At 31.2% G+C, this 14506-nt stretch overlaps 2 protein-coding genes across 7 annotated transcripts in view; both read left to right on the forward strand.

Annotated features, from left to right (window-relative positions):
- Positions 1–12668, forward strand: part of LOC129004303 (huntingtin-interacting protein 1) — a 166743-nt gene extending 154075 nt beyond the window's left edge. For all 6 annotated transcript variants that reach the window (XM_054432837.1, XM_054432845.1, XM_054432854.1 and 3 more), the window contains 2 exons: positions 4100–7230; positions 11052–12668. The gene's annotated coding sequence lies outside the window, so the exon portion shown is untranslated. The remainder of the gene's footprint in view (positions 1–4099; positions 7231–11051) is intronic.
- On the forward strand, positions 5999–6808 carry LOC128994792 (uncharacterized protein K02A2.6-like). Its single transcript, XM_054419570.1, has one exon. The coding sequence runs from the start codon at positions 5999–6001 to the stop codon at positions 6806–6808; it is 810 nt and encodes a 269-aa protein (XP_054275545.1).
- Positions 12669–14506: the final 1838 nt, after the last annotated feature.

Here is a 14506-nt window from a genome sequence, read left to right on the forward strand (position 1 = left end):
TACCTCTTCCATAATCAATATCACCACAATACAATTACCCATACTATACATAATTTCCAGTAGCTCTGACTTGAAACTCCCTAAAATAAAACAAAAACATCCAATAAAATTCACAGTACACATAATTATAACATTGGTGTCCTGACTTCATTAAACGAATCGTCCACACACATCATGTCAATTTCACTGCATCAATTGCTAAATAAACAAGTGTAAACAACAAAAAGTAAACACAACAACATATTATACTAGTTTGTTTCGTAAACAGCTGAGTCAAAAATAAAATAATATTCATTTGAACAAAAGAACTGGTCACATGTTGAAGGAATTCAAAAAGTAAAAACGCTAGTAAAGCTAGTGACGTAATTAGTTGTCTATATTTATTATCCATTCCATTATCAATTATAGTATCCTTGATAATTAAACCACCCTCATTGAATCAATGTACATCGTAATTCCCAATATTCATTTATTTAAACTATAAAATATTCAGCGCCGCCAAACGTAACCACAACTAAACACACGCCAAACAACTTTATAGATTTATTATTATTTATTTATTCCAACGGCAATATATCACCAATTTACAATGTGGATACAATTAAGAAGCCTATGTGGTAACAACATGCATTTTAACAGAAAACTTAACAACTAACTTAAATCTATGGCAGGAGCAGAGCAACATTGGTAACAGGAAATGTAATCTTGACTAGGAAAGCAATAAATTAACAATGAAGTACAAAATAATAGTGAAAAAGCAATAACAAAGGTAAGAATTTGGACTGGCAATACAGTTAAAGAATCGATCAGCAAAAGCAAGGTGAATCTTTGGCTAGGAAAGCTATAATATAACAATGAAGTCGAAATAGAATATGAAAAAGCAATAACAATAGTAAATATTTGATCCAACAAAACAGTATTAAATAAACGATAACATAACTCAAACATAATTAAATTTACAGGAAACGAAAAAGATAGCAAATGACGAATAACAACGGGACACACTAGGTTTCATTGAAGGTCACTATTATTGAAAGTTTAAGTTATGTAAGTACTATTATTGAAGGTTTCACTAGGGTTCACTAGATTTCATAAAAGGATGCTTAGTCTAATTGCAGTATCCTAGGTCTATGATGACGTTGTGTTCAATCTATGTCATTCATCTGTATATCTTTGGATAAAACCCGTCTGAGGTTGTGGTGGTAATTTAAAATCGTATTCCTGAGGATTCTTGATCTCCATCTTTATGACATCAATATTTCCGGGCCCAATCCAAACAAAGTTCAAAGCATTCAAAAACATTGATTGTAAACAAAAAGCTGCCAAGATGAATTAAAACATGTAAAAATTGTGATTTTCCTACCCTTTCCAAAAAAGTTGAGCAGTAAAATAATTTGCATATCTTTTTTTTAAACTCGTGTACAGAGCCTCGACTTGTACACGTCGATGGTGTTACTTATCTCGGTGGTCTACTAATCTTACTTATTTCCTATAACCAATGACAAAATCAGAGTAAATAACCTCATAGTTCTATAGGGCATTTTTATAACTAACCAGCTGTTAGTTAAAACAAATTATATTGCACTAAAACAAACCGAAGATTACAAAGATTACTTAAAAAAATAATTTGAACATCCTATTTTACTATGTATATTTAAATAATCCGTCATCCTCTTATCGAAGGATTGAACGTATCAATGATTAACATTAAACATAGTATAAATAAGTCAACTCTTAGTATGTCTTTTAACATTGACTTTAATTTGATCCAAATGCTGAATTTGTGTTACAAACGCTGAATGTTTACAGCTGTTTGTTAAGCAAATTATATTGTACCAAAAGCTAGTTGAGAATCTTAGCGTCGGCTGCTAAACTTTAAAAAAATTAAAAGTTAATTTCTAAATACCTGGGACCCTAAACTAAAATTATGGCTTCGACATTCCCTAGTTCTCAAAATTATCTTTCTTTCAACACAAAAATCATGAAAGTCCGTCGAGTGGTTGATTCAGAATCGAGAAATAAAAAAACCCTGTTACGTTTTAATATTATAGATAAGTATATATTTTTTTCATTGATATCACTACAGTTTTCTATATTTCTATCCTATCTAGTGGCGTCTAGTGATTTGTATCCATCCCAAATCCTATGTATAACTGTATTTTTTTTGTTCGTCTATTGATACTTCCACTAGGGTCAAGTACAGCCTCGTCTTTTAACTCCTCTCTGAGGAGATACTTTAAAAAGTTACAAAACGCACTAATAACTTCACGAATGTGAGTGCTGGTATTCAACTAACTATGAAAAATAGCGCGGCGACGGAAAATCAATCGCTAAGCAAGCGACTATCGCTACAGTCGCTCCAAGCAAAATAGGCCTTAAAAGATTTAGTCTATGTGACATAGGCCTACATTACAAATAAATTAGTCTACAAAAAACACTTTCACTGGGCACAAAGGGACAAAATTCGTTACAACATGTTATTTTTAATCTTAACCCCTTAACCGCCGTCTAAGTAGCCTAGTCAAAATCCGCCATTGCCACTTATTTTTGCCGTTTTTGACGATTTTTACTTGTGATTTAATAAACTGTACCAGTTGTTTTTCTAAAGAAAATAGTTATCAATATTGTTTGTAGACATCTTCAAAAACATTAAGCTTTAACAATACCCTACTAAAATTTGTGATTGTGGGGGGGTGGGGTTCGGGGGTTTCTTGAGTTAGGCCTATAATAAAAATTAGGCCTACAATAAAGTCTACAACTCTATTAAATCGTCATCCTCAAGCATGTCACCAGCCATTACGACTAATATTTACTACTCATTCAACACTACCAAGTAAATAACCACCAAAAAACACAATTATAATGACACGCATAATGTACGTAAGCATTACGTAAGCTTCCGCAAGCACGAGTTTTACTGAAACTACGAACGGAACTGATCGGGACCATTACTGACCTATACCACTAAAATCCACCAGATTGCAGCACTGTCAACAACTTGTTTACGTACGTATATCAGAGATAAGGCGGGAAGTGAGCTGTTAAAAATAAAACACAACAGCTGATTACGTCAACACGAGATAACTCGTACGTGGCGGTTGCTCTGAAAACTAGTATAGCCCGGCATATCTCGTGCGTGGCGGTTAAGGGGTTAACAACGTGTTCATTACAACAACACAAAATGAGCAACTGTTAGGCCTTAGGTCCATTATTAATCAAACAGGGACCAAAAACAAACGGACCATAGCCCGCACAAAAATTAATTTTTAAAAGCAGGTTTATTGGGTAATATCTGGCCTTGAGCCACGGGAAAAGTTTGAAAAATCGACAACAAAGAAAATTACTAAACTAACCCCAAAAACTTGTGGTTTGACCACACAAAGCGCCAGCCAAAGGCCCACAAATACCTTGAAAGTCCAACCCTAGGAATGGGCCTAGCACCTTGAAACACAAGTAATTGGCAATTAAAAGTAATTCCAATACACATAAGGTGCTTAATTCTTGTTTTTCACCAGCCAAAACCCACTCCAAGCCTACACAACCATGCAGCCAATGGCCCAAGCTCAGAAAACTCAACCTAAACAACTCTACTCTAAACTCTAAACTCTAACCTGAACAAATAGAATTAATCAATCAACTTACTCATCTGACGCTTGGCGAAACACTTAATCCATGTTTACAATTGCTGTTCCTTATATCTGCATTGTGAGGTGTTTAGTTCGGGTTAGGTTTAACTAACCTAAACTTTCCTCCGTTCGCTCGGACAACTCGAGACGTCCAGGGTCCTGACGAAATGTCTCTATCTTCGTGAATCAATGAATTCAATTTCAACCAAATTTATTGAAGAGCGTTTGGGAAGGATTCTGTGTGAATGCTTCACACGGGTCGGCTAGTATTTTGTTAATAAAGACAATCTATTTTTTACTCTGGTCTGTTCTCATCTCTTCCTTTTAAACTGTGCCCTTCCATGTTTTGGGCTACCCTTAATAGACTTTTAAAATATTTTTCAGCTCTGATCTATTCTCTTTCCTGTACATTTCATACATCCATCCCATTAGTAACTATCTGTCTTGTACATTTCAATCACTCTGTGTTTCAGTATACTGGCACAAGGACACTGCCAAAGCGACACTGCTGGGACCGTGACAGTTTCATTGTTAAACCTCTTTGCTGGGGCATTTCTGTGACTACAAGATTGTTCTCGTCTCGTCTAAACTGTGAATATCAAAGGAAACGCCTCTTACTCGTTGTCTGCAGCTGTCAAGGGCAGCTAATCATTGAAGTTATTTAAAACTATAAAAGATGGTTTGACCAGTTGAAACTAGACTTTTTTTAGGAATCAAATAATTATGCTGAAAGTTGTGTTATACCAATTAACTATTTTTAGATCTACATTCGAAGCATTTAAATTTTGGACAATTTACTATAATTTGTTTTATATGTTGGTCAACAGTTAATAATTGCCAAATGAATTGTGATTTAGAACTTTGTAATGTGTGCTACAACTATTATATAGTAAGCCTAATAAAATGATTACACATATAATACGGTACATTATGTTTTAATTTAACCATTATTACTATTTAATAATTTGTGTACCCAATAAATATTTGTTGTGAAATAATATATGCTTAGAAATATTTTGTTACATTTTAAAGTGAAGATGTTAGGATTTGATTTATTCTTGTATGCTAAATCTGTGAACTTTTTCAATGATTTTCTAAAAGTATAAGACTGCTAAAGAATATTAAAGATTTGTAGTTTTTTACATTAATCAGGGTTGATAAGATAATGTTAAGCTAAGAAAATTTTGCCTGTAAGGCTTGTTTTTAAAATGTAATTCTGATTCAATTTATTTATGCATATTATAGTTAGTTATCAAGATTAGAACAAAAAATGAATATTTAAACTTGTTGATTCAATAATAATTCAACTCTTTCATTTATAATAATTTTCATAATTATTTTACAATTAATTATATTAAACAGTACAATTAAAGTAAGTGGTTAAATTTAAAAATAACCAAAACCAAAAATAAGTAATTAGTTACCAGTCATAATTTTATTTTGCGTTAGCCTCCCAATTGTAGCCTGCAATTATATTGCAAATTTCATAGTTATTGTTTCATAAACCTGGGTATTCTTTAAATTTATATATCTATGAAATCATTTGTTATATATTAAGCATGCAATAGGCTAAAATAGTTGTGAATATTTGTAATTTGGGAGTGAATTCAATTCACTACATCAATGTCATGTTAACTATATTTATAATAGTTGATAAGTTTTATATGTATAACAATCATAAATATTTTCATAGTAATTTTCTATGATTAACTGTTAGCTTAGCATAGTAATGTTAATTAATCAAAATGAAACTGAATAAAACAACTAGGGGTGTGCGAGTACTCGAGTGATTGAGAATTTATTGTTGAACGAGTATTTCAGTAGGCCTACTCGGTTTGAATGAAATATTTAATTAATATTTGTACAAAATGGCAGAAACAAAGCAGGATAGATTAGGTTGTTAAAACTTAAAAAAGAAGTGTGGATTACTCATGGGAAAATTAAATGAAACGACAAGGGCGACTTCCTAAAACTGACAAATATATTACGAAAACTTATTTTTTAAGGTTATGTATGACGTGGAGTTGGGTTTTGTTTGTGCGAGATATTTGCCATTGCCATCGTGAAACGTGTTGACAACATATAAACATAAAGTGAACAAAACTAGAGAGTAATGTAGACTGTTTGGTTAAAAAGTAGTTGTTATGAACATATGTAGTTGTTACCATAGCAACCAAAATGTTTATTATCAAATGCTGTTTACTATTCTATTCTGATCTTTAATATAACACAGTTACTTCTATTTCAACACTCTGTCTTTTTATATTCTAATATTTCCACTTGAAAGTCATCATCTCAGTTGGCGACGAGGATGGGATTACTTGAAAACATTTTCTCAGTCCATGGGTACCCCTCGTTCTTGGTCTCGGACAATGCCACTTATATTCAAAAGTGAGGAATTTATCAACTACTGTAAAGAACGTGGGATTTTCCAAAAATTTACTGCTCCTAACCATCCTGCAACAAATGGCCTGGCGGAACGAAACATACAAACTTTAAAGAGAAGACTTATTGCTGCTGCCGATGATCCAACCCCAATTACCACAAAGCTACAAAACATTATGTTCAGATATCGAGCAACACCTTTGGCATCAGGCAAGACTCCAGCAGAGTTGTATTTGAACAGGAAGATTCGGATTAGACTTGACACACTTCTCCGTAACCCAAAGGCAAAGCTTCCATCAAAATCGATTGCTCCTCTTCGCGTCCGCTCTCTTAAAGTGGGGGAGAGGGTTCAGGCAAGAGTTCACCTGGGAAATAAAGACATATGGCAGTTTGGTACAGTCAAGAGAAAATTAGGTCAATACCATTACATTGTTGAATTGGATTCTGGACAAAGTTTAAAACGACACATAAATCAATTGGTTTTGACTCTTGTATCCAAGAAGAAAGTTACCTTTACAACACAAAACAAACAAGATAGTTCTGTTGTTCCAAGAAGGATTCCTATTATAGACTGTCAAGCACCACCACAAGAGATCCATCCAGAGTCTGAATCAAATACAAACAATCCAACAGAACTAGACGGTACTCTAAGAGAAGAAAATCTAGACAGACCTCAAGCCACAGAACAAAAAGAAAACAAATTAACTCGTCCTTCCAGACAGCGCAAGGTTCCGTCCTATCTTAAGGACTTTGCTCTCCAGCGATTAAGTGGGGGAGAATGTTATGAACATATGTAGTTGTTACCATAGCAACCAAAATGTTTATTATCAAATGCTGTTTACTATTCTATTCTGATCTTTAATATAACACAGTTACTTCTATTTCAACACTCTGTCTTTTTATATTCTAATATTTCCACTTGAAAGTCATCTCAGTAGTTATAAGAGTTCCAATTTAAATCCATGTGTGTAGCCCCTGAGCTGTTGGACATAATGTAAGACTAAATTACTTACGTAATTCCCGTGACAGCTCAATAAAACGACAAGGGCGACTTCCTAAAACTGACGAATATATTACGAAAACTTGTTTACTTAAGTGAAAAATGAGAGAGAGTCATAATTTCTCATTGAGAGTCTCATTGAGTAGAGAAAAATGATTAAGTGGTTTTATTGAGCTGTGACGGGAGCTGTGTTACGTAAGTAATTTAGTCTTACATATAGTCCAGGCAAACTAAACAAACTTACATAGGGACCGTTAAAAAAATTGCAAGAAAACGTTTTATGGTTTTATTTTGTAGAGTTGGGTTTGCAGAATGACATACTAAAAGTTGCCAAAAATCGGTGCACGAGAAAACCACTAAAATCACAATTTAAAATGGCGGCTTTTTTCAACATTGGACAAATTAAAAAAACATATTTCACATGCATTTGCTATGCACATTTTTCGAGATATTGACTTGGGACCACCGCCTGTATTTATTGAGTGGTTAGTACTTCATTTTGATAGGGAACATGTTTTTGGCCGCCATCTTGGATCCGCCATATTGGACATAGATAATTTGTTTTCAATGTAATGATAGTGTTGTGACACATCATTACCAACTACATTTTTACACTGATTTCAATGCCGAAATCCGTTTTTAAATATCTTTATTCATTTAGAAGATATATACAAAAGAAAACTCTGCACCATACATTTCTTATGGACGTTTCGTAGTTTGATATTTTTTTTAAAATTATTTTTCTTATATCTCCAGTTCTTATTAACGCTTGTAGTTCGTTCTAGGCTTAAAATATTCAGTAATGTAAGGGCTTTCATTTGAGCTAATGGGATTCGACAGTGCTGAGGTTAAATTAGGAGATATTAAGAGTTTGTACATCCCCAAAGCCAATAGAAAAGATATTGAAGATATTATTGTAAAATTAAAGAAAAATAGCCCCGGTATAGATGGAATAAGAGAATGTGATTTAAAAAAGTGTAATTTAGAAGCCGCTGAAGTGCTGGTTAATATAATAAATGCATCACTTGATGAAGGCAGAATGCCGACTCTGCTAAAAACTGCTATTATAAGACCTGTTTATAAATCAGGTTGCCACAATTCATACCAGAACTATCGCCCAATATCTATTCTTTCTTCAATAGATAAAATAATGGAAAGGTACATTGCACACCATTTAAATAAATACTTAGCAGAAAATGATGTTATAAATAAAAGTCAGTATGGTTTCCAGAAAAACAAAAGTACAGAGTTATTGCTGAAAGATTTTTCTAACAATATTAACAAAGAATTAGGGCAGGGCAATCAAGTAATAGTAACTTTTATAGACTTTACTAAAGCTTTTGATACACTGCAGTTTGATAAAATATTGACAGCACTCAAGGACATAGGAATTTCTGGCAGGTTTTTAGAATGGTTTAGAGACTATCTGAAAAACAGAAAAATTATTGTAAAAGTGCATAGTACATTTAGTGAAGAGGCAGAACTTTTTTCTGGGGTACCTCAAGGAAGTATTTTGGGCCCAATCTTATATATAATATATGCAAATACACTCCCAAAATATATAAAAGAAGACACGGTTTTTATGTACGCTGATGACACTGCAATTGTCGTATCAAACAAAAATATAATAGAGGCAGAAAAAATATGCAGAATGCTGTTAACAACCTTTTAGAATGGTGTCATGATTATGGATTGGTAATAAATGACAAAAAGTCCAAGGTCATGCATGTGCATTCACCTGCATTTAAATGTTCTAATGTAAGCATTACTTACCATAATTTTGATTGTTTACATAATCATACTTACTCACTTATCCCAAAAAGTTGTCAATGTAAGAGTTTAGAGAATGTGCATGATTTTAAATATTTAGGGGTTCATGTTGACCACAATTTTAAATGGGATATACATGTTAATTATGTTTGTAAAAAAATCAGATCATGTGTTTGCAAAATTTTTTATTTAAAAAGTGTCCTGCCATTTAATGTGCTATTGGTGATTTACCAGTCATTGTGTGAATCAATATTAAGATATGGTGTGAGAGCATGGGGCAATGCTTCAAAGACTTCTCTGAGGAAAATTGAGCATCTGCAGGAGCAAGCGCTCAAATGTATTGTTCCAGTGCACATTAAGCAGTTACCAATTATAAAGATTTTTCATTTTGTTATACTGCTACCTGTTAGTAAGTTATATATCTTTTTGATATCCACTGATCATTTATTTGATGACAGCTTGAAAATAGTCAATAATCACCCATATGATGTTAGAAGGAATTATTATTTTGTACCAAAGCACAGGAATAAGTATGGAAGTAGAACACTTGAAGTTTTTGTTCCCAAATGTTTTAATAACCTCACAAATCATATGGTTTTTGCAAATAGTTATAGCATGTTTAAACATTATTTAAAGGAACTTGTTTGGAATGATTTGTTACAATTTTAATTTATTACAATTATGCATTTAATTTATTTACATTTTAGTTGAAGTTAAAGTAATATATTATTGTTATTTATTCCAATAGTTTATTTGTTATTGTTACTGTTGAATTTTTACAGATATTTGTGTCTTTGTTGTCTTTTTTTTGTTATTAATTACTCAAGAGACAATTAAGAACTCATAAAACTGCATGCTACTGATTCAAACTGACAAAAACTGTATGGTAGATAAGAAACAATATTTTTAGTGCAGACAAACCATTTGTGGTTTTTGCACTTTTGTATCCTATGTATTGGCAATTATTGTGTAAATAAATTTCTTGATTGATTGATTGATTGATAAGCTCTTGATCATTAAAATCAGACGAGTTAAAGACCTGCTACGAACCTCAGAACAATATTAAATTTAACTTTTTAGAAATATATTTTTATTAAAATATTTATAACTCGGGTTGTTAATACGTCACCAAGTTCTTTCTTGTCTCAAATTACTCAGTGAATGTTTAGCTTTGATTTTATTAATCACTAAACAAAATCTGACAATTTTAGAATGAGCCATGGACCATAATTTAACATTAAAATGTATTTATTTTGAAATTTGTCTTTAGTTAAGGACATATATCCCAAACCCTAATAACTCCTGGAAAGTAATCCATAGCTAAAATAAAAGTCAATATTTTGGCGAATTATTTAAGACTATAAAGAGTTTTGGGAGTTATTTAGAATTAGGAATATACGTCTTTAACTAAAGACAAATTTCAATATAAATACATTCTAATGTTAAATTATGGTCCATGGCTCATTTTAAAATTGTCAGATTTTGTTTAATGATCAATAAAATTAAAGCCAAACATTTACTGAGTAATTTGAGACCAGAAAGAACTCGGTGACGTATTAACAACCCGAGTTATAAATCTTTTAATAAAAATATATTTCTAAAAAGTTAAATTTAATATTGTTCTGAGGTTCGTAGCAGGTCTTTAACTCGTCTGATTTTAATGATCAAGAGCTCAAATGAAAGCCCTTACATTACTGAATATTTTAAGCCTAGAACGAACTACAAGCGTTAATAAGAACTGGAGATATAAGAAAAATAATTTAAAAAAAAATATCAAACTACGAAACGTCCATAAGAAATGTATGGTGCAGAGTTTTCTTTTGTATATATCTTCTAAATGAATAAAGATATTTAAAAACGGATTTCGGCATTGAAATCAGTGTAAAAATGTAGTTGGTAATGATGTGTCACAACACTATCATTACATTGAAAAAAATTATCTATGTCCAATATGGCGGATCCAAGATGGCGGTCAAAAACATGTTCCCTATCAAAATGAAGTACTAACCACTCAATAAATACAGGCGGTGGTCCCAAGTCAATATCTTGGAAAATGTGCATAACAAATACATGTGAAATATGTTTTTTTAATTTGTCCAATGTTGAAAAAAGCCGCCATTTTAAATTGTGATTTTAGTGGTTTTCTCGTGCACCGATTTTTGGCAACTTTTAGTATGTCATTCTGCAAACCCAACTCTACAAAATAAAACCATAAAACGTTTTCTTGCAATTTTTTTAAGGTCATATCCTATATTTACCCGACTAATAAGAGTTCCATTTTCAACAACGGAAAATAAGTTAGTTAAAACAAAAAAAAATTATGTTTCTTTGTTCATTCGTACAATAATGCAAAATTTGACATTAGAGAATAACCACCAGTGAATATAATCATTGAATGTTTTAAATAGATATTTTAAAATATTGTATACAATTTTTAAGAGCATAGTTTACTGCTCAACGATTAGTAATTACAACAAAGTATTTGGTTAAATTTAATCTCTGCTGTGGAGGTTTAGAACAAAAGAAAATTGCAATGAATATGCATGGCCAAGTTGTACACTAAATAAATTTTAGTTGTTAACTTTTAGGGCTTAGTTTTATAAGGTACTTTCATAACTAAGCTAGGTAAAAAGAATTATTTCAATATTCAATTACAACTATAAAGTTAATTTGCCTCTTTAGTGATGACTGTTGATTTTAACAAATATTCAGATGGCACAGAAACACACAAAGTAAGAGTGAGTTGTTCGCTCAACTAAACTGTACGTTAAGAAGTTTATCATCTGCATTCTAGGAGTATTAAAACAACTATTTTTTTGAATTGTTTTTTTCTCCGGTATTATAATTTGGCACATCTATCTTACACATTTTAAAGATGTGGTAGGCCTACGGTTAATGAAACAGTCAGGTTAACAAACAGGTGTCTTGACGTTCAGTACTGTATTTGTTTTTATATATTTTTTATTTTGTGCTTCTACTTGGCTCATATTCAGCGTACTGTTTAACTCTGAAGCTTAGAAGAGTGTCAAGATGGCTTGCAAACCTTTAACATTATTATAAATAAAATAAAACCCATGGTTCAAAAGAAATTGCTTGAGTGATTCACATTTTGTAAATAGACAGTTTATTTAACGGCATTGGCACAAGTGAGTGGCATTTTCTTAATTATTTAGGAAGGTGGTCCAAACCCTGGTTGTGTAACTTGATCTCCCTAACATCAACTAGTGATTAGAAAGAAAGCATTTCTAATCAGTAGTTCAAAAATGATATACGTTATCAAATAACAGATAAAAGAATGTACATGCACCGGGACATTATAGGAATACAGTATTGTTTTTTAAGTGCCTGTAAGCATAATTACTTAGCATTTGTATTTAAATCTAATGCATACTTTTTGGAAAGTTTCTGTACCATAAAGCACCTATTTAATTGTTTTAGTTTCTTTCATTAGAATATTATGAAAAAATCGCACATGTCGCTTCAATATAAAAGTACTCAATTTGAAAAAGTCCGAAGCACGCAAGTTTTTTGGAAAACTCAACTTGACTCGTATATGATGAATTTACTACTCGCACACCTCTAAAAACTACTTTTTAAAATGCTGTAGTTTTTACATCATTACTTTTAAAAATTTTTAATCTATTTCACTTCAAATTATTTTCAATCTCAAGTAACAAGTTTACTGAAGTAACTTATTAAATTGTGTTGGTAAAGTTTATTTTATTTTCTTCTTAATTATGTTTATCTGATATTACATGGCATATTCATATTTTATACATCTCCATTACATACATTTTAAAATGAAGTCTACTTCAGTAAAAATGTAATATAAAAATGTAATTTAAATCAGAAAATCTTTTCCGAACACAATTTTGTTAGCTTAATTTTATTTTATTGACGGTTATAAAATTTTGTATTTTGAAATATGTTTCTTATTATGGGTTTTTTTTATGTTTTTTAGTTTTTAAACTAAGCTTCAATTACACAATTGTTTTTTGTTGTTTGTTACTGCACTGTTCTTAATGACTCAATTTCAATTTTGTAGCATTTATCTATTCTCTTAATTAAACTGTAGTATAAATTTACATGTTATTTATATATTTTCAAAAATATTTATAAAATATTATATTATGTGGGCTTAACTAAAATTAGCCTTGCTTTATACATTTTTGGAAGAGTTCAATAACTAATTATTGTATAAGGATTTTGTATTATTATAATTTTGACTATTTTATTTACAAACTAAAAATAGTATGAAATGCCTCTACATAATGTATTTTATTAGTGTAAGGTTAGCAAAATTATGTTTACAAAATCGAGGAAGATATTGTAATTAAGTTACGGTATATTTAAAATAATGTATAGCAAGGTTGGTCTTTATGTTTAAAAATGATTTAGTAAAAACTTACAAGCGTCTACAGCCTGACTGATCACTTATTCCAAACGAAAAAACTGGCCACTGAAAAAGAAGAACCAACCTGGTTGGTGACTGCGGCATGTCGTCTGCCACGTCATAGCATATTACGGAATACAGAACAGACGGAATCCTAATAACCTCAATTCTCAAAACTGAAATGTATTTACTTAATCAAATGTATTAAACAATATTAATTTTATTTTAGAACAAATTTTTAAAACAGTAGAGGGGAACTTGTAATAGCAAAAACATAGCAACAAGAAAACAACTATTATCATATGGTTAAATTAAAACAGTAAAACACATGGCAAAAACCAACACTTAACTAAAATTATAATTGGCATCTGATTTATTTGTGATTCTGAGGAGATTGGGGGAAGAAATAACAGCACATTAACATTGAATTCTAAGAAGTTATTATTACTGAGTCAAATAAAAGGGTTCCAAACTTATAACAGAGTTTATGTGATTTTATTTATATGTTAAAAAATTATGGATGAACATTAAAAAATCATTGAGAATCAAATGTAGGCTTAAACATTGAGTACACATAACAACACCAACGGGCAAAATAACAATTATGATAGGATACAAGTATATCTTAGTGATGGATTTTTATAAAGCTTAATAAAAATTATATTTATTCAAAGAAAACGTTTATTAATTAATACAGTAAATTGATGATAGGCACATACTATCCAAGATAAATATTTGCAAAAGACTAAAAAAGACTATAAAACATCAAAATAAAAAAAAAACCCACAAAATAGTTTTGCCATTGTCTTTACCCAAATCACTTTATCATGGCCATGTTTCTTTTTAGATGGACAGTTTAAGTTGTGCTTGTAACTGTCCAAAGCAGCACAGAAGTCTGTTTATCACACTATTCACAGCAGAAACCAAAGTCCTTTCGATCTTTTTTCATTGCCAGACACATCATTAATAATTTACCACAAAAAATTCAGAACTTCTTTTTAAAAACACTGTGCAGTATCAAGAAAAGCAAAGAAAGCTAAGCTAATCAAACAGCTAAGTGAAGCTGAAAGAGAGCAAAGCAAAACGCCGAAACATAACGGACGATAGATCTCATACGTCACCAAGAAAAAGTAGTTCTTCTTTTTCAGTGGCCAGTTTTTTCGTTTTGCAATAAGTGATCAGTGTAGACGCTTGTGTAAAACTTATAAAATAAATAATTTTGGAAAAAATTTTAAATGTCTAGAGTCAGTGAGTTGTGTTAGTGAATTCACATTTTAGCCTTTTTTATATACTGTTCATGTTAACTTTAAGACTTTTTCAACTCAATTCCGA

This window comes from Macrosteles quadrilineatus, unplaced genomic scaffold (genome assembly GCF_028750875.1).
Source record: "Macrosteles quadrilineatus isolate MER2022 unplaced genomic scaffold, UCM_ALF_1.0 Scaffold_1__1_contigs__length_201487025, whole genome shotgun sequence".
Taxonomy (NCBI): domain Eukaryota; kingdom Metazoa; phylum Arthropoda; class Insecta; order Hemiptera; family Cicadellidae; genus Macrosteles; species Macrosteles quadrilineatus.